The 25,643-nt window shown below is 38.0% G+C and overlaps 1 protein-coding gene across 1 annotated transcript in view; it reads right to left on the reverse strand.

Moving 5' to 3' along the window:
* Positions 1–25,643, reverse strand: part of rev3l (REV3 like, DNA directed polymerase zeta catalytic subunit) — a 361,606-nt gene that overhangs the window by 147,948 nt on the left and 188,015 nt on the right. Inside the window, exons 5-6 of the mRNA XM_039747940.1 lie at positions 6,096–6,249; positions 3,805–3,899 (exon numbers count right to left, since the gene is read on the reverse strand). Coding sequence (XP_039603874.1) covers positions 3,805–3,899; positions 6,096–6,249 — 249 coding nt within the window. The remainder of the gene's footprint in view (positions 1–3,804; positions 3,900–6,095; positions 6,250–25,643) is intronic.

Below are 25,643 nucleotides of genomic sequence, written 5' to 3' on the forward strand. Positions count from 1 at the left end.
TTAAAAGACTAATTTAACATAAAACACAAAAATAAGTACTGTTTTCATAATGGGAAAAACAAAACTTCACCAAGTGCGGTGTAAGATTACATGCGTCTTCCTGCAATTTTCAGTCACAGCCTTCATTTACATAATCTTAGTGAGACTGGGGAAGTCTGCTGAGCACTCCGGTGAAGCTGGTTGCCCGGTGTGACATACATGCCCAGCGCCTCACTCCAACTAGTCTGCTACTGATCAGGTCTGATTTTGTCTTTAATCGTAGGGGTAGGCATTTTGTACATGAGATCTGACAACAAAGAATGCTCATCCAGAAATATACTGTAGTATATAGCGACGAGGAATAAGGAACACGTGTTTTGAACCTTGCAAACAGAAAACAGATGTTTTTCTGATGTCTTATGTCAAGCAGCATGTTATTAGCCATCACAAAAGAGATGGAACACAACTGTGCTGCAGAGTCTGCATTCAATCAGTAAAGTAGACATGGACAGCCATTTCCAGTCATTTAAAATGGCATGGTTAGGCAACTAGATCACCAATGGTGTTTCACAAATCTGATATACCAAATAGCTAGTTGTTGTGTAACAGTGTGCTTTAAAGATACAGCAACCGTCACAACTCTTATTCCACCAATGTACAATTAAGACTGCCACACATATTGTAACTGAATTACTATAGACAGTTTTGGAATTTCCTGAGCAAGTAAAGCAACTGCCTTGAGCATGACCGCCTCACTGCAACTGCCTTTTCAAGCTAGTGCTTATGAGAAGCCCATTTAGTTTTATGACTGTCAGTATTTGGATTAGCCAAACTCAACCATAAAATACAGTAGCTATGTTCTCAATGTAAATACAATTTACTCACTCAGACTGATGTTTTCATATTGTTTAGAGTCTGCTACAGCCTTGAATTATTTAGTTGTCCATTTTAATATTGTGCTATATACCAAACTTGAAGAGATCAACTAACCAAACCTAATTAAACATTCATAAAGGAAATTAAATTATAAATTTAGTTGAAGACCAATGGGATTGTTACACTTTTTGTGTGTTCAGAACACCCATAACACAGACAAAGCAGAAAGATATATGAGCATTCCAGTCACTTTAGTGAAAAAGATTGATGATTGAAGAAAAATCAACAATGTCCCCTGAGCTGAAATAAAAAAGAGGAAGATACCAGGAAGACCCTTCCTGACAGCTGTTACAAAAATTGCCGGAATAAGCTATATGCTTGAGGCTATGCTTATGGAAAACAGACCTTACATCCTAATGTGGATCCTGTAAGGCAGTGCACCCATGACTAATATCTTGGTTAATGATCAAAAGTGGGCCTAATGTAATCTCCTACAATCATTCTGCCATAATACATAGTTGTACCATCAATAAAAATCTGCACTGAGAGGCAGCTATATACGCTTAAACCATCTCCACTAAAATTCATCAGTGAAGAGGTATGCTTTGCAACATCATCGGTGATATTCTTACTTTACCATTTCATCTTGCTATCACCTTAGTAGTTGTCATCAAAAGCTAAAGTAGACAAGTTATGAGCTGATCTGTGTTTTGTGATGTGGTCTTAATTATACTGGTCATGAAGTCTTTTTTTTAAAAATGATGTTCTCATTGACACTTGTTTTAGACTCTATTATTTTTTCAGTCAGCTATAGCCAACCTAGTCACTTTCAACTGTACTGTAGAGTTTATAAGTTGTCTCTGGAAAAAAGTACAAAAACAACAAAAAAGTGCACTGAAAAGGAGAGCCCCGAGCTGCTGCGACCATGTGCGCCGCCATGCTCCTAGCTTAATCTAGCCTACTTCTGGTTGGCTAAGCACTTTTTATAACTTTTTGGTTAGCACATTAGAAAAATTATTGGTGTTTTGGTAAATTATGCACATTATACAACCTTATAAAAAGGTTAAGTAAGTGTTGCAGTGGGAGGTACGGAACGCATTATGGGTTAGCCTTCGCGAACGAATTAAGTTCATAAGTCAAGGGTCCACTGTATTGCGTATTTAAGTTAATCAAATTTATAGCGAGTCTCCGGAAATCCACCTGCCAATGTACCATATTTGCGTATATAGTTTCAACACAAAGGTTTCATTTTACCAAACTTCTCCGCAATCACTTCCTGGTTTCCATCAAAAATGCCGGCAGTCTCAAATTCGCCGATAAACATGATAAATATACCCGAAGAGACACTTTTAAAGAAATTTAGAAAATTTTGCTTGGAGAAGGGGGTCGGCTTAAATACCAGTCATCGGCAAATTCATGTAATTTAGTAGGTAGAGAAGGGGGTCGGCTAATATACCGAGTCGGCTTGTATTCCAGGATCTACGGTATATGGTACTTATATAAACGTCACATTGAATGCTGTAAACCTATATTTATTTACTGTACTTATCTTCCTACAGCGTAAAGTCACAAGTAGACTGCAGAGCTTCCTGTGCTTGATCGACACGGGCATGCTGACCAAGTACATGTGCAATGCCACTCCTTATTCAGGAAAAGATCAGTTACAAAAAGTGTGATGGCAACTTCCACCTGCAGCTACAGACTATTCACTATGTGAGCGACTCTCCACGCTAGTGTTTAGATCTGGCAGTGCCATGCTGATACTTCAGTATGTGAGCAATGGTGCCAAGAATGCAGTTTGATTTTTTTTGGGGCACATACACCATCAGATATAAACACTAGCATGGAGAGTCGATCGCATACTGAAGAGCCTATAGCTGCAGATGGAAGTTGCCATCACAGTTTTCATAACTGATCTTTTCCTGAATAAGAAGTAGCATTGCACATGTACCTTGTCAGCATGCCCATGTTGATCAAGCACAGGAAGCTCTGAAGTCTGCTTGTGACCTTATGCTGTAGGAAGATAAGTAAATAAATATAGGTAAACAGCATTCGATGTGGCATTTATATAAGTAACATACAAATGTTTTTCATATAAAGACCATCAAGAAATATAACTATAAACAGAACTTTGCACAACATCTTGGCAAGCTCTGTAAGTTCTGCTGTTTTCTTGAAGGACATGTGTGTGGCAGATTCACTGGCAGAATGACTGCCAACCTGTTGCTGCATCCAATTGGTGTCATCTTTCACCTTTACGCCTGGTGCAGCTGTATTGTTCTTATGTGTGACTGGATGTTTCTTGCAGGGAGGCCTTCTGTTCTCTTTCTCCGATGCAGAACCCTCATCCTCATCTGAGTTCACCTCTGTTACAGCATATCTTTACTTGAAAACATCATTGTCAGATCGGGGGGAGCGTAAATGCGACTGAGAGAATAAAACTGAATTAAAAGAACAAAAAAAACGAACTTTTACAAGTACCATAAATTTACACCGGCTGTTACAGACTCAAATTAAATGTATGGTTTTATTCTATAATAGTAACAATAAGAGCAGCTCACTACTCAAAAAGGTAAATATAGGAAGCGCCTGGAATCGAACCCGCAACCTCTTGATTAAGTCAGCACTTCTTACCACTGCAACACCCAAGAGGTCATGTCAGCGTCATACCCTAACCCCATCTCTTTTTCTTTGGTTATATTCTTGAATAAAAGCACACTTATTTTGTTATACTTGTACGTTTTGTGAAAGTGTTTCTTTGATATTCGGACTTCAGTCTTTACATATTATACACTTCATGTCAATTATTTCCATTAGTACTATAGCATGGAAAAAGTTTCTGTAGGAATGTGTTCAACATTTCCTGTCATCCTATATTTACCCAGATCATTGTAGACACAGAACACAAATGAAAGTAAAGTATTTGGTCAAGCAATTTCATTTCCTTACTTTCAATATCCAGGCGATTCAAGATATCTGCTGCTACTGCATCTGCTTCTAGCTCACATGTACTTTGTTTATCAACTTCTTCTAGGACAAGGGAACTGCAAAAGCAAACAAAAAAGTACACCAATTGGTTATATCAAGTAAAATTACAAATGATTAAAAACTACATTAAACATTATTAAAGAAGGCTTTGACCAACAGCTGAAAATGTTTACAGAATAGCTCAATCCTTGCAGGGACACACCTATTCATCTTTGAATAGCCCTTCATTTCATGATAAAGCAGTGCTTAACATAACTGATACGTGCATACTCATTGTCACACTGCACTGCACTAATACACTCAAGTGGGAGCAAGTAAAGAGATCTACTGTGTTTATTTATCTTGCTTTGGTAAGTGAGATGAAATGCCAGTATAGATATGGACAATACAGAGTAATGTGTAACAGTGATTAGCTGATCAAAAGAGTGAATCACAGCACAAATCATTAACTGATGACTGATGCATACAGCACTGCATGACCAAAGTCGCATAGATATGTGAATTCTGTCTTGTGAAGCTTCACCATGGTGCAAGTACCTTTGTACCTAAAATGGCAAAATAATTGTAATCAAGCAGGAGGACAGCAAAATGATTACAATCAAGCAAAAGGATAAGAAAGATGTTAGCCTCCTATGCACTGTTCATAATGCAGCAGCTGTCAATGTTCATTTCAGGGGAAATGTGGAAATCACTAAGGCTTGCACTAAGGCAGACAATAATAACACAATCACACAAACTTTGTCAATCATGCAGATCAGGTACAGACATTCCACCCTCTCATGTGCAAGCAAATAAAATAATATTATAAGAAAAATGTGCAAAAAAACATACTTCAGTTCTCCTGATTGTAACATCAGACTGTGTGTTGGTGACTACTGAACTGTATTTATTTTGATGCTTTAGAATTTACATATTTCTGTTGAACATTACATTTTTTCTTATTGAAAAGAAAAAAAAGGTAAAAACATAACTCTTAGGAGGCTACAATAAAAAAAATTTAATTGCTGATACATGCTTATTTAGTATTATGTAGCAATGTAACATCTATGTGCTATGGTACCCCTACCAGTATATACTTTTTTTTTTCTTTAAATCGCTTCTGTGAACCACTTTTATTAGTAATAAATCCAACTGGATGCCCATAGTTTTTCACTCAATGCGCAGTTGTGCACTATATTACATTTTTGCATCTAATTGCAAAAGTTTACATTCACTTTTATTAAACTTTACTTGCTACATACCTGCCCAAATCTGAATTAAGTGCTTGTTGATACATTACAGGTCTGCACAAAGCTTTAAGTGCTTTAATCATCACTTAAAGGAATACTCCACTCAAAAATTACATTTTTACATTACTCACCACATGTAGTTTCTAGTGATGTCAGAAGAAAAAATTGAATTGTATGACTTGATGCAAAATGGAGATTAAAAAAGTTTTTGATGGAACAGAAATTTATGGTGACAAATGCTGGACAACAGCAAACAATATCAAAATATCTATGAATAAAATCTCATGTTACCCATGCTACATAATCCATAAGAAGTCATCCAGTTATTTACTCACAACATTCTACACACGTCTTTTTACCAAAAGTTTTATTATATACAGTAAATCACTTTGGCAAATTGCTCTTATGAACTAAAACAGAACATGCTCAAACATGCCTGTGCATTTGAATTGAAGACCCACTGCCCTCCTCATTCGTTTGGTCAAGAATCCTGCCTGGTAACAACTTATTCACTGGCTAACATTGTGTTTCATGCGATATCGACAGTTGACTGAGAAATGTGTACAATTAAAGATTAAGAGTTATCTTATTTATGTTAAACATTAATTACAAGATGTAAAATCAAATTCATAATTACTTAAAAAAAAAGAATTAAAAGCAGGTGATAGGAATCCTCACTTATTGTGAACGCATTACATTAAGATTCAACATTTGCTCCAGTGAATATCCAGTTAGTGGTACTATTGCTACATACTCACATTAGTAATGATGTAAATGGTCCACTTTATAATGTTAGAATATAGTGTTTGGGCACATAAGTAGGGATTTTGCTGTATTCTCTACAAGTGACAATACTACTACTTCTTGTAATCTTTTTTTTTTTTCTTTTACAGTTCCTTATTACATATAAGCAGATGCACGCATGAGCATGCACACACACACACACGTATATACTGTACATATCCATTCTAAGGCACCTGTATCTATCTTAAGTGCTCAAGTTTCAACACAATCAAGACTAACCTCGGAATGGCTTCTTCCTCCCATCGTACAAAGACACCTCCCAGGGATGAGTCTGAAAGCTGGATTTTTGATGTTGAAGGACTCTTACAAAAACTGCCATTTGTTCTGCTGCTTTTGTTAGAAATTCCACCTTTAGCTTGCTGTCCATTTTCATCTGTAAATACAGCAAAAAAAAAAAAACTAAGAAGACTTTAAATTTTAATTCCAAATGTACATTTAAACTTATAGGGTATACAGTTTATTGTTCTGACTCAGAACCACACAATACAGATATCAACGAAGAAAGTACAAAACTTCTGCATATTCAAATGCTATCAATTGACTAATAAACAATTTTTTAACAGTTAATGCGGATTAAAAAAACAATAGTTTTGCTATGAAGAAAAAATATGAAAAAAATGTTTTAAAGAGATCCTAAGTAACAAATGACATTCACTTTGTTCCATCTCTCAAGAGATTAATTTCTGTATTTTACTTATAAGACTGCTATTTTTAAAATATAAATTTCTGAAAATGCGGGGAAAGTGTATTTTGCAACATTGGAAATATTGTTGGCTATTTGATAGCAACCAATAAACCAACCAATCATTTTTAACTTTGCAGAATTGTTAGAGATGAGAAGAGATCAAAACTTCTTTCCCCTACATTAACAAACACATTTTCCATAATTAGGTAACCCCATTAATAAAAATCCATCCTTGCTTGCTTATTTGAAGTTTTGATGCATCTTCCCAAGAAGTGGTATGTTAAAATTAGATTTGGGTGAGCATACATGCAAAACTAAATCACCTTGAAATGTATAATTTTATGATCAATATAATAAAACTCTATATTATGTATTGTGTCTTTATTACGGCATATTAAGTCTATGTAATGTTCCCTTTTCTTTTGTCACAAGAAAAACTGTGTTTTTTAAAACCAAACTGATATATATATATATATATATATATATATATATATATATATATATATATATATATGCTGTAATTTCTACAATTCTTCATCTATTCCTACAAACTGTGCCAAGGACTTTGATTATCTTCATTTTCTGAATGTGATTATCGGGTTTAACTTCTTACAGTGTAGGCAACATATTAAACACTTTTAATGTTTTCACACAAGCTATCCACAATACAATATACACACAACATAAACTGGATTTCCAACTCATATATGCAAACAAGGAATTAAGCAATTTCGATAAAAAAAATACATTTTAAACTTAAATAGTTCTCAATTAAAAAATCTTTCCAAAATGCATTGTTCCTCACTGCTCCCATCATAAATACCAACATCTCTCTGTGACAATGCGGGTTCGGCTCCACACTCCCATCACTGTTCAGAAGCCCTTGAACCCAACACCGTCGGTAATGTCACCGATGAGCTAGACAGAGAGACAACATTTGAACAAGGGGATGGTAAAGATGTGCAAGTGCTTTTATTAAAATAGTCAACAAAACAAAGTGTTCAACAAGTGCAGTGCTTTTCAAACTTCAATAAATAAATAATCCTTAAAAGAAATGTGGAGGTTAAAAAATCAATAAATAGAAAATCTTCTTAAAACAATCAGGTTAAAAACGTTCAACAGAAAACAGTCTTTAAAATCATTAGCAAGCCCGGTGTCTTTCACTTCAGCGTCTCTCCTGCTTCACCCATCTGGGCACCGCAACAAGAGAGACGCTCACTTTGCAGCTGACCTTCTTTATACCTAATTCTGCTGTGAGTTGCCTTACCGATCCTTGGCCCCCCGATCAGCTCCTCCGGACAGCGACTTGGGAATTCCCCACGACCAAGGCTCTCACGCAGGGAACACCACGTCCCAAGTCCTGACTCTCGCTACCTTCCGTGGAGAGTCCTGCGCCTTCCGATCACTCCCGTCCTTCATATCTAACTCTACGGGAGCGACCATAACTTCTCACAGGTGTTGGCCAAACACCCAGGCTGCCTTCAGCTGCCTGCGAGCGTTTGCTTGCTTGCTTCCTGCTGCACCGACTTGTTCCCTCCCTCCCCACTGCTTCCTGCTCCAACCTCTGTTTACTTCTGTTCTTTTTCATTCCAACTTTTTTTCTTTAACTCGCGCTTCTTTTATATAGCGAGGGGCCATAGCAGCCGCAGCACATTAGCCACAGGAGCAATCACGGATGTAAATTCATAGAGTCCGTCAGGAGTCGCGAATGCTGTTTTCTCAAAACTGCTAGTATCTAAAGGCACCTGCCAATAACCTTTCGTGAGATCTAGTGTGGACCAGTTTTTCCAACAGTTCATCGACACGGGACATCGGATAAGCATCGAATTTAGAGACCTTATTCAAGCGTCTGAAATCGATACATAAGCGAACCGAACCGTCTTGCTTTGGGACTAATACGACCGGGCAGCACCAGTCACTTTTACTTTCACGAATTACACCTAATGTCAGCATCTTGTTTACCTCTTCGCGAACAATATTTCGTCACGCTTCCGGTATCTGGAATGGCCACATCTGTACGCGAACATCGGGTTCAGAAGTGATTTTATGTTTTGTAATGTTAGTCTTGCCTGGTAAATCTGAAAAGACATCAGTGTTCCATTCGATCAAAGATAACAGTTCTGTCTTTTGCGTGTCAGTAAGATCGTTACCAATGGCAACATCAGTCTGAGAAACAGCAGCCAAGGAAGTGTTAACCTCTTGTCGGTCATGCCATTCCTTCAAGAGATTAATGTGTAAAATCTGGAATGGTTTGCTGTTTTGATTTGGGAAAATGGTTCAAGGGATTAAAACATAAGTAGGCAAAAAGTCAGAGAGAAGAGGTCCGATACTTCAATAAAATTTACTTATTCAATTATAACATATAAATACATATGAATGGGTTATAGAAATAAATATATATGCTTAAAGAGACAAACTTATACTTACAATAACATACATACATACAGTAACATACATCAAAAGACCCAGAGCCATCATCCTAGACAAGTAGACTGAGGGAGCCCGCATGTCAGTCTCGTCAGAGGATCAACCCATGTGCCTTTTATCAGATAAGACCGGGCGGTGTGCGCCTTTCCCCACGGTTGAGCGTCCAAAGAAACTGAGGGCGTAAACTTCCCTTTATATACTAATTAGGTGTCCTTGCCCAAAAGCGGTCTACGTGGAAGCAGTGCATGCAGAAGTGATCAGTTTCTCACACCCCCTCCTTCCACGGGACACGGCGCTTTTTTCTTCTACTCGGCCTTGAGACTAGTGCCTGATACCAGAAGACACAGTAATATGCTTACATGTGAAAAAAGCCTCTCGAAGTGAAAAACAACTCCTTACATAGCCTTGGCTGTATCTTTAGAACATCCCCAGCTGTTTTTCCCAAAACATTAGTTTCTATAGCTGATTCTGCGCTGAAGCGACTAACGCCCATACCAGGTTTGAATTCACGGAGCTTACTGCGCCTATCGTAAAGACACTTCTGAGTTTCCTGTTCTCGTTGTTGATGCTCCACAGCAATAGAGGAAAGCATAGAAATTCTGTCCTGCAACGAAATTACCCGATCTGCAAAGCTTGGTCCTAGGGCTGTTGTTTCGTTACCTATCCATTCCTCTCATACCACATCCAGAATGCCTTGTGGCCGTCTGACGAATAACAACTAGAACGGACTCAAGCCAGTGGACGCCTGTGGTGATTCTCGCACCGCGTACATAACAACAGGCAGGACCGATAACTTATAAGGGTCGGTACTTTAAAGGTTGGTCTGCCATTTCAGACTCCTGCCCCTGGCCATTACTCATAGGACGGAGAAATGCCCTCTTTCCTAAACTAATTAATAAATGTCGGGCACCAGTTGTCAGGTCGCCTATTGAACTTAGTGGGGGGGAGAAGAAGAAAACGAGGACGAAGAACTGGTAGCGGCCGGGGAAAATCTAGAGCCCCAATTAGATATTGAACCCACTCTCTCCAGCGAGATGGAGGACACCCCACTCCTTGTACCACTTGTCACGTTTGGGTCACATATTTTGCACAGTGACACAGGAGGTTGTAGAAAACAGGAATTTTATTCAAACGCTGCAAACAAACATTTGTTTCTTTTTCAAGAGCTTAAACGTGCTCCATGACAAGTCAGAGACGACAGTTCCACTAGGAGCAGAGAATGTCAGAGAGAGAGAGAGAGATAAAAGCAAAACAATCAATTCCAAAACTGACAGGCGCTGCACAAGACTTAAGTTAGCAGAGTACCTTGCAAGAGGTTTATCACATATTACAGCACAAGTGAGAAGGGTAAGGAGCAATGTGAAGGTAGACTGTGTTTCAGGGGTATTCCCAGGGGTGTCTGTGTCCTCTTTGGGTGCAATCACCCTTCCAACTTACAATATGGACTGGGAGAGGGGCAATATCTTCTCTGGGGCGCAAGAGGACAGCACCTCTGGATGGCATCAGGGCCACAGATATGGAGCTGGGAGGATCAACCCTGTGGGAACCTGTGGCCACCGCCAGAGGAGCACCTCCGGGTGCAGTATAAAGGAGGCCGCCTCACTCCACTCGGGAAGCTGGGGTCGGGTGGAAAAGAAAAAGACATAGAATTAAGGACTGTGTGTGTATATATATATATATATATATATATATATATATATATATATATATATATATATATATATATACACTGCTCAAAAGAATTAAAGGAACACTTTTTAATCAGAGTATAGCATACAGTCAATGAAACTTATGGGATATTAATCTGGTCAGTTAAGTAGCAGAGGGGTTGTTAATCAGTTTCAGCTGCTGTGGTGTTAATGAAATTAACAACAGATGCACTAGAGGGGCAACAATGAGATGACCCCAAAACAGGAATGGTTTAACAGGTGGAGGCCACTGACATTTTTCCCTCCTCATCTTTTCTGACTGTTTCTTCACTAGTTTTGCATTTGGCTACAGTCAGTGTCACTACTGGTAGCATGAGGCGATACCTGGACCCTACAGAGGTTGCACAGGTAGTCCAACTTCTCCAGGATGGCACATCAATACGTGTCATTGCCAGAAGGTTTGCTGTGTCTCCTGCACAGTCTCAAGGGCATGGAGGAGATTCTAGGAGACAAGCAGTTACTCTAGGAGAGCTGGAGAGGGCCATAGAAGGTCCATAACCCATCAGCAGGACCAGTATCTGCTCCTTTGGGCAAGGAGGAACAGGATGAGCACTGCCAGAGCCCTACAAAATGACCTCCAGCAGGCCACTGGTGTGAATGTCTCTGACCAAACAACCAGAAAGACTTCATGAGGGTGACCCAAGGGCCCCATGTCCTCTAATGGGCCCTGAGCTCACTGCCCAGCAGCATGCAGCTCGATTGGCATTCGCCATAGAATACTAGAATTGGCAGATGCACCACTGGTGCCCTGTGCTTTTTACAGATGAGAGCAGGTTCACCCTGAGCACGTGACAGAAGTGAAAGGGTCTGGAGAAGCCATGGAGAACATTATGCTGCCTGTAACATCATTCAGCATGAGCAGTTTGGTGGTGGGTTAATGATTGTCTGGGGAGGCATATCCATGGAGGGTCACACAGACCACTACAGGCTTGACAAAGGCACCTTGGCTGCCATTAGGTATCAGGATGAAATCCTTGGACCCATTGTCAGACCCTATGCTGGTACAGTGGCTCCTGGTGCACGACAATTCCTGGCCTCATGTGGTGAGAGTATGCAGGCAGTTCCTGGAGGATGAAGGAATTGATACCATTGACTGGCCACCACACTTTCCTGACCTAAATCCAATAGAACACCTCTGGGACATTATGTTTTGGTCCATCCAATGCCACCAGGTTGCACCTCAGACTGTCCAGGAGCTCAGTGATGCCCTGGTCCAGATCTGGGAGGAGATCCCCACAACACCATCTGTCATCTCATTAGAAGCATGCACCGATGTTGTCAGGCATGTATACAAGAACACAGGGGCCATACAAAGTGCTGCGTACAATTTTGAGTTGCTGCAATTAAATTTTGGCAAAATGGACTAGCCTGCCACATAATTTTTCACTCTGATTTTTGGGGCGTCTTTGAATTCAGGGCTCTGTAGGTTGATCATTTTCATTTCCATCAAGCGATGTGGCATCCTTTCGTTCCTAACACATTACCCAGTCTATATCAGTATAGATATCCAGGAGGATTTCTTTTTCCCATTGAGATCTGATGTGTTTTCAAAGTGTTCCTTTAATTTTTTGAGCAGTTTATATATACATATATATATATATATATACATATATATATATATATATATATATATATATATATATATATATATATATATACATATATATATATATACATATATATACATATACATATATATATACATATACATATATACATATACATATATATATATATATATATACATATACATATACATATATATATACATATATATATATATATATATATATATATATATATATATATATATATATATATATATATATATATATATATATATATATATATATATATATATATATATATATATATATATATATATATATATATATATATACACACACACACACACACACACACACCAGTTATTGCTGCAAAGGGGGGTCACACCAGATACTGAAAGCAAAGGTTCACATACTTTTGCCACTCACAAATATTTAATCTTCGATCATTTTCCTTAATAAATAAACGACCAAATATAAAATTTTTGTCTCATTTGTTTAACTGGTTTCTCTTTATCTACTTTTAGGACTTGAGTGAAAATCTGACGATGTTTTAGGTCATATTTATGCAGAAATATAGAAAATTCTAAAGGGTTCATAAACTTTCAAGCACAACTGTATGTCAATCACTAGCTGTACACAATCATTTATTAAGAACTTTGTTTGCAAATGTAAACACTTTCTCTGCACACCCCCCATTTCCAAACTATAATCTAATATACAGGTCTGTTATGCCTGGGTAATTGAGCACAAATTTGGAAGATCTAGGGTGAGGTTACCATGGAAAAGTTAGCACACATCTAGCTCTTGTTTTCTCCCAGACACTCACTTTTATATTTTTAATTTAAATAAAAATGCGGTACACAAGGCATAAAAAACAGCTAGTGCTTTAGAGTGGCACTAGAAAACTTTTCAGTAGTAAGAAAACCTGTAAAATGTGGGCATTATTTAAAAATCACATACTGTAGTTCAAGCTTAAACCTTTCAAAAGATGTAATAATGGTAGACTCAATGGCCTAAGAAGTCCCTGGTATGGACAAAACTAAGGAAACACTGGCCAATTCCATTGACACTGAAATAAAAGGACTAGAAGCTTTAAACCAAAATATAATGGAAAGGGGAAAAAACACACACAAACAAATTTCTGTACATAATAAAAGAACAATAGGTATGCAGCATATTTTAAGTGCAGGGTATCCAAATTATTGCCACAAATTTGGGGCTGTAGCTCACTCTGAGTTTGTAACAAGGTGGTTTAGATTAAAGCATGTATTTTGGGATATATTAAGTGTCCAGGAAAGGCACTTTAACATTTAATGTTCTTTTTATATTGGTGGACAAGTTATTATTGAAAATTTCTAAATTCTTAGCCTTGGTTTACATGTACAATGATGACATCCACTCATATCTTAAGCACGCAAATGAAATCAAGCAATATGGTCAAGGCTGGCGACCTTAGCTTCTAAACAGAGCAAGCAAGAATACCTTTACCTTGGCCAAGGTCCTATTGCTGCCCCTGGGCACTTACCTTAAAAGAGCTGCACAAATCAAACTGAGAAACAGAGGCTGGTGACCTCAGTTTCAAAACCTTAACAGGGGTTAGATGCTGGCTACTTCATTACCCCTGAAAGGGATGTTCAGCTTTTAACAGAATGAGCATGGCTCACATCTTAACCAAGATAAAAGACAATCCAACAGGATCAGTTCGCTACCTTTGAAAGAGCTAAGCATATAATGAATCTCTCAAACAAACACACTAGGGGTAGATGATATCAACAAACAAGGCAAGTTTTAGTGAGGAAATATTCAACCTTTAATGTAATCATTAAGTATAGTTATTTGCTGAGAACCCAGGCATCATGTACTAGAAGTCAAAAGTGGAAGGAAAAAATACAACATGAACGATTTAAATCAGTGTCCGACACAGCAGATGTCCTTGTAATTTAAAGAGTCCATTCTTAATCCAACTAAGATGTTCCTTGAAAAGATTTACCATAATGAAGCAAGCTCAGTCCACTTGCATTTTCATTTCATTGCTGGTGCTGCACTTTCCTCCTTAGACAGTATGTTAATTTACAGTGCGTCTTCATAACTCAATTTTATATGGCGAGCACCATGTTCTCGTATTAAAAACCAAGCATCATTCCTCCATTTTGAAAGCAGGCATATTGTCAATCTCACATCCATCCCTCTCCAGAGCTGAAGATACATCCACATCATGTCAACTGATGCTTTTGTTTATTCTGTGGCTTGGTGGATATTTTTTATTAACTGATATTAGCCAAAAAAATTGGATGATTGAGAATTTACTCTTGGTCTTGCTCTTCTGTCAAAAGAGGAGTAGATCTAATGGACCTCTTTCCTATGTGGTCTTAAACTTGACCTAAAGTGTCTTCTGAAACTTTCACCTTTCTCACTAGGCCCTCAAATATTTGTCTTCATTCACTTGTATCTGCTTCCTGCTCCCCTGGCAATCCCCGACAGTATAATATCATTGCCAAGCAAAACCACCTGCTTGTCTGTATATCTTGCCCTTTGTCTGCATTTAACTTTCTCCGTGACTTATTGCTAAAATCTTGGTTAAATGCACAGAATTAAAAGTAATGCTAGTTTTCCCTTATAAGTCCTATAGTATAGCTACAGTCTCTGTCACACAGTTCATTTACTTAAAAGCTACATTTTATCTAAATAAAACACACGCATTAAATATTACAGGGCTTATTTAACAAACAAAACTAAACTAAACTAACAAAATATTTAGGTTTTCAAGAATGAAATATATACAGTATGGATACATTAACCTTATTTGTATTAGAAATTTATGTGGACGAATAAGATGCAAGGAGAAACACCACATATGGTACTGCAATTACTTAAATGACTGACAATGTGTTTTACCTTCTAGGCTAATTAACTCCTGAAGTTAAAGAGTACTAGTTCTAATTTGAGGTCTACAATTTCAGAAGGCATAACAGCAGCAAAAAAATTTAAAAAAATAAAAAGATTTTCTGCAGCAGCCAGATGACAAAGAGGTGCTGGCGACCAGCCATTTTTAGACAGCCTGAAGAAATGTCTAAGAATCACACCATATTACTGTAGGCAAACACAATTTCCTAGATAACTCCAAGAAGCAAACAGGGACTCTTAGAAAAGCAAATGCTTTTATGAACTTATGAGGAGGCTTGCAGTTGCATGCTTGTCAGTCAATGCAAATAAAACAAACATGTCTGTCCTTGTAAGAAGTAAGTACAAGGTACACATGCAATCCCCATGCATGTGTGCGGCTATGCAGTATGTGTGTACAAGTGTTGAAATCATTTGGCTTACAAGGTCATGAAATCTTACTTGGGTATGAGGTTTACTTTTCAAACTTGGTGAGCCAGATGGAAGTAATCCAAACTATTTTCTGGTTTCAGCCAAAGTGGTGAAATGAGCAAAGCACAATTAGCTTCATTACAAAACTAACCCTTTCCCACTGTTGAACTTTCCCATTCTTATCCAGGTCTGTGACTCACATACTGTACAAGCACACTGTTTTCTGGCAGAGAAACAGTTCAATGTTAACAGCTTACTTGTGCTCATTTGAATCTGTTCTAGAGTAGAAAATAACTGCCCTTTACTACTATTTCATGAAAAAAGGATCTGTATTTATACATCTGGGGCTTAAAATCGAGAAAACAGAACAAATAAATGGAATTACACCATTCTCCCCTAATTAGGGTGGAAAAACTGAGTTGAAAATATGATTACTTTCTCAACTGAACTTCACAAATGAAGTTTTTAAAGCTATTTTGGCTTATGAATTTTAATATCTTTCGATCTGTGTTGGTCCAGCACTATACGACCAACACTGAAACTATTCTTACATATTTCATAACATAACAAAAGATTGAACTCACCAGGACTCTAATTTCAATAAGGAAAATGTTTTCTTCCCTAAAGTGGTTACCTGCAAATGTTTTTAACAGAGAGCTAAGAGGGGATAGTAATGTTTAATCTGTACTGTCTTTAATTTACAGTGCATCCGGAAAGTATGCATAGCGCATCACTTTTTCCACATTTTGTTATGTTACAGCCTTATTCCAAAATGGATTAAATTCATTTTTTTCCTCAGAATTCTACACACAACACCTCATGATGACAACGTGAAAAAAAGCTTACTTGAGGTTTTTGGAAACATATTAAAAATAAAAAAAACTGAGAAATCACATGTACATAAGTATTCACAGCCTTTGCCATTAAGCTCAAAATTGAGCCCAGGTGCATCCTATTTCCCCTGATCATCCTTGAGATGTTTCTGCAACTTAACTGGAGTCCACCTGCGGTAAATTCAGTTGATTGGACATGATTTGGAAAGGCACACACCTGTCTAAATAAGGTCCCACAGTTGACAGTTCATGACAGAGCACAAACCAAGCATGAAGTCAAAGGAATTGTCTGTAGACCTCCGAGACAGGATTGTCTCAAGGCACAAATATGAGGAAGGTTACAGAAAAATTTCTGCTGCTTTGAAGGTCACAGTGGCCTCCATTATCCGTAAGTGGAAGAAGTTCGAAACCACCAGGACTCTTCCTAGAGCTGGCCGGCCATCTAAACTGAGTGATCGGGGGAGAAGGGCCTTAGTCAGGGAGGTGACCAAAAACCCGATGGTCACTCTGTCAGAGCTCCAGAGGTCCTCTGTGGAGAGACGAGAACCTTCCAGAAGGACAACCATCTCTGCAGCAATCCACCAATCAGGCCTGCATGGTAGAGTGGCCAGACAGAAGCCACTCCTTAGTAAAAGGCACATGGCAGCCCGCCTGGAGTTTGCCAAAAGGCACCTGAAGGACTCTCAGACCATGAGAAACAAAATTTGGTGGTCTGTTGAGACAAAGATTGAACTCTTTGGAGTGTATGCCAGGCGTCACGTTTAGAGGAAACCAGGCACCGCTCATCACCAGGCCAATACCATCCCTACAGTGAAGCATGGTGGTGGCAGCATCATGCTGTGCGGATGTTTTTCAGTGGCAGGAACTGGGAGACTAGTCAGGATAAAGGGAAAGATGACTGCAGCGATGCACAGAGACATCCTGAATAAAAACCTGCTCCAGAGCGCTCTTGACCTCAGACTGGGGCGACGGTTCATCTTTCAGCAGGACAACGACCCTATGCACACAGCCAAGATATCAAAGGAGTGGCTTCAGGAAAACTCTGTGAATGTCCTTGAGTGGCCCAGCCAGAGCCCAGACTTGAATTCGATTGAACATCTCTGGAGAGATCTTAAAATGGCTGTGCACCGACGCTTCCCATCCAACCTGATGGAGCTTGAGAGATGCTGCAAAGAGGAATGGGCGAAACTGGCCAAGGATAGGTGTGCCAAGCTTGTGGCATCATATTCAAAAAGACTTGAGGCTGTAATTGTTGCCAAAGGTGCATCGACAAAGTATTGAGCAACGGCTGTGAATACTTATGTACTTGTGATTTCTCTGTTTTTTTATTTTTGATAAATTTACAAAATCCTCAAGTAAACTTTTTTCACGTTGTCATTATGGGGTGTTGTGTGTAGAATACTGAGGAAAAAAATGAATTTAATCCATTTTGGAATAAGGCTGTAACATAACAAAAATGTGAAAAAAGTGATGCGCTGTGAATACTTTCCGGATGCACTGTACACTACCCCAGTGTTTTAGTTCCCAAAATCTTTAAAATAATCGAACTCTGATTGGTTCATGCTTTACTGCATGACCCTTCCCTGGTTAGATCCTGCTCATTACATTTTCTTAGCTGCTTTGCTCTCTCTATACATGTGTTACTCTCAAGAACAATTCCACCTTACTGTCAGTCAAAACAAAATTTGTTTTCTGCCTTTAATATAAACTCATTACTGTTCTCTGAGGGTAAACACAAGCTAGAAATGAATGTCTAGCATAGAATAGCGTTTTTGATCATTTTAGTGTTGGCGGTGATACTGTTGTAAATAATGTGAAATTGCTAGTGTGGATGTAGATTGTTTTCATCTAAAAACACCATTTCTAAATGAAAACGTATTGTGGAAGTATTCTTGCCCAATAAGAAAAGGGGGATAAACAAAGACAAGTACAACTATGAATACTTTGCAGGGAACACTGAAGTGGTCCTTTTACGTAGATAGGGATTCAGCAAACTCTTGGACTTTAGGCCTTGTAGGTGTTCTGTCTGAGGCTGAACAACTAATTGATTTCAAATCAAAATCATGATTTGAAACAATACAATTAGCAAATCATACAGTCTGCAATTAAGAGTATATGTAGTGCAGCATTTCTGATCAATACAGCCGTCAGACTGAATGTTGATATTCGAATGTACAGTGATACCTTGAGATACGAATTTAATTCATTCAGTGACCGAGCTTGTAAGTCAAAATGCTCGTATCTCAAATCAATTTTCCCCATTGAAATTAATTGAGATTAATTCGTGCCAGCCCACAAAAAACCACCCCAATTATTTGTTAAATGTTTTCAACATAAGAAAAATGTACTTATAAAGAACAAATATTGTATACAAACAAAATAAAACCTAATACATCAAAGAGAATCTAAAGAAATAAACAGATGTTAGCGAAGCTGATTAGCATATTTTAATGTTGTTCAATTTTCTTCATCACTAGTTTTTTGGCACGCTTTCGTCACATTCATTCTCAAGTGTTTTAACAAAAACCTATCCAAGGAGCTTCCCCTTTAGAATGTTTCTGAAATGAGTTAGGCAAGTGTCATTAAATAGCGCCGATGAACGATCAGTTGCAACTGGTGTTTCTTTTCAATAAAGTCAAGTGTTAGGCAAGTGTCATTAAATAGTGCTGCTGCACAATCACTTGTAACTTTTTCAGGGTGTTTCTTTCCTTTAAAGTTCAAAACTTTTTCCCACATTGCAAACACTTCCTTTATCTCACTTTAAGAGATAACCTCCTCCACAATACCAATTTCCTGCAGAACCTCTGTAGTTCCGTCAATGCCTCCATTGTCAGTTCCTCAGAATGCTCTTTGATGGCTTGTATTTCGAATTTTGGCTCGTAACTCAAGGCAAAAAATTGACATAGTGATGGCTCATATCTCAAAAAACTCGTACGTTGGGGCACTCGTATCTCAAGGTACCAATGTAATTTGAATTTATTTAAAAAAGATCTGGTTAATCGACATGGACTGCAACTCAGAATTAGTTTTCACAGGAGATTGTGTGTAAGTGTTGGGTGTTTAAGTCCAAATTCACCAACGTTGACTGTTAATAATTACAAAACATAGCGCCTCAATTTAAAAAAATTACATTATAGATACAGTGGAACCTCAGTTCACGAACGTCTCTGAACATGTACAAATCGGGTTACGACCAAAAAGTTCGCCAAACTTTTGCATCTGTTCATGACCAAACACTCAGCTGATGAACAAGCCAGTTTCCCTTCTGGTACGTACACGCCGATGATTTCCTCACGTGTTCAGTCTCTCCCTGTGTATTCGCTGTGAACTCTTTGTGCTCTATTTCATTTCCCTTCCGGTTCGTACACACCGATGATTTCTTTCAGTGCATCACGCAAAGGGACTCTCCCTCAAAACTGTAACCTCCTCTCAACCCAGCTTCCTCCTGTGGTATAGCGGATCCACAGCTCCCGTCAAAAAGGACAGTTTTAATAAATAATCCTCGCACTCGCGGCTTAGCGAGGGGGCGTGGTGGTGTGTGGCCGAAGCGGTTCCTAAAGGAGTTCGAGATGTGGGCATTTCTCACCTAAGTGTACAGTTCATAAATGCGACACTTACATTTTTTTTTTTTTTTTATACATCTTCTTGCCTCCTCAAATCTTGCACCAGATTCTCAGACACATTGCATTTTGTTGCAGCAGCGCAGTTACCAATTTCTTCCACTAATTCAATGACATTTAATTTAAAACCAGCTTCATATTTTCTTCTAATCGAATGCTCCATCGTAGACAAGATAAAGGTGTATGAGGGTGTGAGATACAAAAACACAAATCAGTGCAAACGATGCTTCGGAATAGTTCAGGTATTACGTGTGGTCACTTAGGCACAATACACAGAGAAAAATGCAGTGTGCTCCGTGGTTACTCTCTCAGGTGGGCATTAGCATAGTTTTCTGCATTCGACTTATATGAACGACAATATAAAATACCAAAAATTATACAGTAAAATCAAGTTCCGATTTACCCACGAGTATATACGGTACATAACATTGTGAGGATTAATATCCTTTCTAAGCTTCTGTTCCTATTTAAAAACACTCCCATATACATTAACAAATCTTTTTTTAAGAAATTAGATTCATTCATAACCTCATTTATTTGGAATTCAAAAAATCCACTCATTGAAAAGGCAACCCTACAACAACTTAAATAAGAAGGTGGCATGGTTCTTCCTAATTTTCAAATTTATTACTGGGAGGCAAACATTCAAGCTATAAAACCTGGACATCGTCACAAATAGCTGAAAACACACTAGTTTGGTCTGCAATAGAAATAAAATCCTGCAGCACTTCTTTATATTCCTTGCTTTGTACACCAGTAAATCAAGGTATCATCAATATATTAACAACCCATTTGTCCTTCATTCACTCAGAATATGGAACCAATGTAGAAAACACTTTAAGTTGGAGAACATTTTATCTGTGGCACCTATACATGATAACCACCTTTTTTCCATCCTCTCAAACTTATACAGTTTTTGATGTTTGAAAACATAATGGGATTAAATCATTTAGAGATTTGTATATAAATAATGTCTTTGCACCCTATGAACAATTACACTCCAAATTTAATCTCCCATCAACACAATTTTTCCACTATCTCCAAATTAGAAACTTTGCTAAACAAAATCTGCCCAGTTTTCCTCACTTCCCACCTACATTCTATTCCAGAAGAGATACTGATCAGTCTTGGGGATTCAGGCAGCATTTCTATAATATATGAAAACATTATAAAAGTCCCTTCCATTAAAAAGATCCCACATCACAGTGAGAAAAGGATCTCATACTCAATATTTCAGTAACGGAGTGGAAGGCAGCCATGCACAGAATTCACTTTTTAACACTGGTATATAACAAGTTCAGGGCCCTGCTTTCTCTTGTTGTATAGTCTACAAACTGGTAAATATTGATGAGGGTGGAGGAAAGTGAAACATAGTTAAAGTACCCAGGAATTGTGATAAAAGCACTGGGATGGTCAGTTACTGGTTATCTTCAAATGAATGTTTTACTTGAATGTACATTATTTAGATATTTTGTGTAAAATTTATATTCTATTTCTATTATTATATTTAGTGATCACTTTATTTGATAATTATCCTGTGGTTTGTCAATTTTTTAATCTAAATGCTGGAAATCAGTAAATAACATTCTATTAATTATAGATTGTGAAATACTTAGATGCTACTCCTGAGTCATATGCCACAGCTTTTATGATAATTGTTCTATGTTTGATTGCTCTTTGTTCAATGCCAATAAAAATATATATTAAAAATGCCATCCTTGCATAAGAATATAAAGCAGTTAATATTTTGATGGTATCTCATTTGGTAATGCTCCTTCATGTTTTAAATCTATTACAAAGTGAACACTAAACTGAAGTTTGACTTAAAAAAATAATATAGCAAATCAAAATCACAAAGTCTGTCAGAAAAATTGCAATTAATTATTTTTCCCAAATGATTCGGCCCTAGTTCTGTCTATTTTCAGAAACCACCTATTACAGTTTATGGGCATGAGCAGTTGACAGGATGAAGAAAAAGGTAAGAATCAGCCCTAGACTCAATGCTTATACAAAGCAGAGCATACTTTCACTCGCACAGGGTATTAAGAGCTGTGAAGAGTTGAGTTTAATGCCACCCTCACCTTTCCAGTATTCTGTTACCCAAAAATTAAAACGTTAAACAATTCAATTATACTTTAAAAAGACAGTTTGAAGCTATACTGCCACAACTACAAATTTTATTTTACTACCTGATCAATTAAGGCAACTAAAATAATGCAAATGAAAAGTCTGCTATATTCTGTGTATTGCATGTCCTCAACAACCTACTAATTACACAACTGCTACATGTTCTGAAGAAGTAATTTCAGTTTTTCAAAAAGAAACAATTTTCATTTTTTCCTGTACCCAGTAGTCTGAAATATTAGAACAAACATGTCTGGTTTGCTTTCCTATGTTTTCACTCTAAGCACCCAACAATAATCCTTTATACCATAACAGTTGAACGTAGTCCATAATGCTTTTGTTATTTTTCATTTGAGCTATTTTTTTCTTTCAGATGGACTCTACCTTATTTAAATACAATAATGGCAGAAACTGGGGAAAATCAGTGTATCAATCTACAAGTTCATAAAACGCTTAAATTACTTTTAAGTGGACTGTAACAAGTCTGGCTATGTATCCTCGGTTTTTGACTTAAGATTTTGCAGTTTTTCTTTGTTTTAATTGTCTTGGTTTTTAAACATTTGCTTGCTAAAGATCACACAAACAAAAATAACCCTGAAGTGCTGCTTCTGTCACTTACACTTGTGGCTGCTCTTTGTTAACTGACATAATTTGAATGCAGTTAAAAATGACCGTTTTGATTGTAACTCCTTGCGTAATTAGGTGTTTTTTCCCTTCTGTCATTCTCAAGTCAGGAAGACAATGAAAAGTAATTTTTTTTGTCATAGTTATTTAAATTCGCTTCTTTGCAGAGTCTGTGCCCATAATTGCATTCAACTAATGACAATTACCAAAGAAAACACAAAGACACTAAATGCTAACAAGGGTCAGCTAGCTATTTCAGTAACATTTCCACCTGTGATATGAAGAGCAGTTAACTGCTTAAGTAACCAAGTTATTTCAAAATGTATATAGGAACAACATCTCAAAATATGAAAAATGCAAACAATTGTTTAATAACTTTATTTAATAACTCATTGATAACCATTATATAATGATTATTAGTTAATAAAGAGATGCATAATTGTAATTAATTGATAGTTGATGACAACTGCTTCATATGAACTGATAATTCACAGCGTTATTAGGCCATTAATAAATATTACACAATCCTTTTAACATATTTACAAATGAATAATTTGTAGATGTTTTGAAGCACTTTAACTTGAAACTATTCAACCATTGTAGGTTTGCAAATATTTACTAACAAAAATATTATTATAAAGAATTACTAATATACTAATACTTTGTGCAGATCAAATAAAAGGAAAATAAATCATGTTGGAAACTTTAGCAATGACACAATAAAGACATACCCCAGTAAAACTAGTCATAAACCATGCTTGATTAAGGTAGTAGTTTCAATTAAAAGCAGGTCTTGGCTGAAGCAAAAGTAACTGCTGTAACACTCTATGGTCCGAGTTGGGCAGCAAAGCTTAATGCTTTTGTGTACTGGTTTTCACACTCACATTAGCCCAACGCAAGATTTTCTCTTTCAATTCATACTCCACATTAAGCCCATGTTGATTCTGCGTAGTCACAGTCACAGTATAAAAGTAGGGGGCTAATAAAAATCTTACCCAGTTCTGCATTTTTGAAAGTGAGTGGCACAGTGGTACATTGAGTAGTGCTGTGGCCTCACAGATTTTATTGTGTGAATTAATGTCCTGTCCTCAGTTGCTGCCCAAGTGGATTTTGTAAGTTTCTCCATGGAGTTTCTACTGCACAGTCAAGTTCTCCTCTCATATTCCAACAGAAATGCTTGTTATCTTAATAGCAGGTTTTGTATTTGCCTTGAAAAGGCATTGGTGTGTGCATCAATGGACTGTTGTGTGATCAATGCTGCTAGGATAGAGCATGAGCCCCTTTTGACAAAAGAATTATATAAAGTGGATTTGACAAAGCTATGTTATTTTTGAAAGCTATAATGTTTATCAACATGCAATCACTTTTCAATTGTTTTAAAATAGGGTCCATTTAATACACAGTTGGAGCATGGAGCATGCCATGAAAAAAGATCCATGCACCTTATGAAGGAAACACAAATATTTTAGCTTGAAAGATCTATTCTGCTCTAATTGTTACAATTGTGTGATACATTCTGACACTAATGAACACTTACTCACTTTTTGATATAACTAGGGGGCTCCGCCCCCTGCTCACTTCACTCGGCAACCTCTGTGTTTGATTAATCGGATATACAATTTTAAAAGTTTTTTTTTTCTTCTTTGGAATTGTTTTAATTTCATTATTTGCACTTTTCTTTTAAAGCTTCAGTAAAAACAATATTTGGAATTACCTTTTCTTCAAGATCGTACTGAATTTTGATTCAGTTTTTGGAGATACACTGTGGCAACGCAACGTATTGTAATAATAATACGCCAAAGACATCATAAAGGTTTGGGGCAGCCACCCATATATTGTTTTTCCCAGCTGCAAAAGGGTTTGTTGTATCATAAATCTCAAGTGCATTTCACAGAGTCCAAACTAGAACTGGCTATAGTAGCCCAAGATGAAGGCTTTAAAGGCCTGGAGAGGAACTGATGTCATCAAAATGGCCGGAACCGGAAGAGATGTCAGCAAAGGGGCCGGCTTCAGAGGTGACGTCAGCAAAGGGGCCGGCTTCAGAGGTGACACCAGCAAAGGGGCCTGGCTTTGGAAGCAATGTCAGCAAAGGGGCCGGCTTCGGAGGTGACGTCAGCAAAGGGGCCCGCTTCGGAAGTGACGTCTTATGAGGCACCGGAACCTTGCAGGATTTCCCGGGAAAGGTCTGTAGGAAACTGAGAAAGACAGTCAGCGCACTCCGCCACCCCCTGGTCAGATGTTTCATTACACTTACTTGCATGTGTGTGACAAAACCGCAATTTCCCAGACCCATCGGGTCGGGCGTCCTGCACTGAGAGGTCGTGGGCACGAGAGAGAGCATCAGCGTTGGTATGGAGAGAACCCTTACGATGAATTAGCGAAATCTTGTACGGTTAAAGGTCAAGAAACCACCTAGTGACCTGTGGATTCGACTCCTTGTGAAGGGCCATCCACTGTAAGAGTGCATGATCCGTCACCAGAGTGAACTCCCGGCCCAAGAGGTAGTACCTCAACTGCGTAATCGCCCATTTGATCGCAAGGGCTTCCCTTTCCACCGCTGCATACCTGGTCTCCCGATCCAACAGTTTCCGGCTTAGGTACATGACGGGGTGTTCAAAACCATCGACACTTTGGCTCAGCACGGCACCCAGGCCGGTGTCCGAAGCGTCTGTCTGGAGAATAAAAAGGGAGAGAAAAATATGGAGCTTTTAATATTGGTGCTGAAGTAAGAGCCTGTTTTAAGTCACTAAATGCAGCGTCCGCCTTGTCAGTCCATACCACATGATTAGGAGCCCTCTTCTTTGTAAGATCAGTCAAGGGCGCCGCTCTCTCTGAAAACCGAGGTACAAACCGGCGGTAGTACCC

Source organism: Polypterus senegalus, chromosome 3 (assembly GCF_016835505.1).
Source record: "Polypterus senegalus isolate Bchr_013 chromosome 3, ASM1683550v1, whole genome shotgun sequence".
Lineage (NCBI taxonomy): Eukaryota > Metazoa > Chordata > Cladistia > Polypteriformes > Polypteridae > Polypterus > Polypterus senegalus.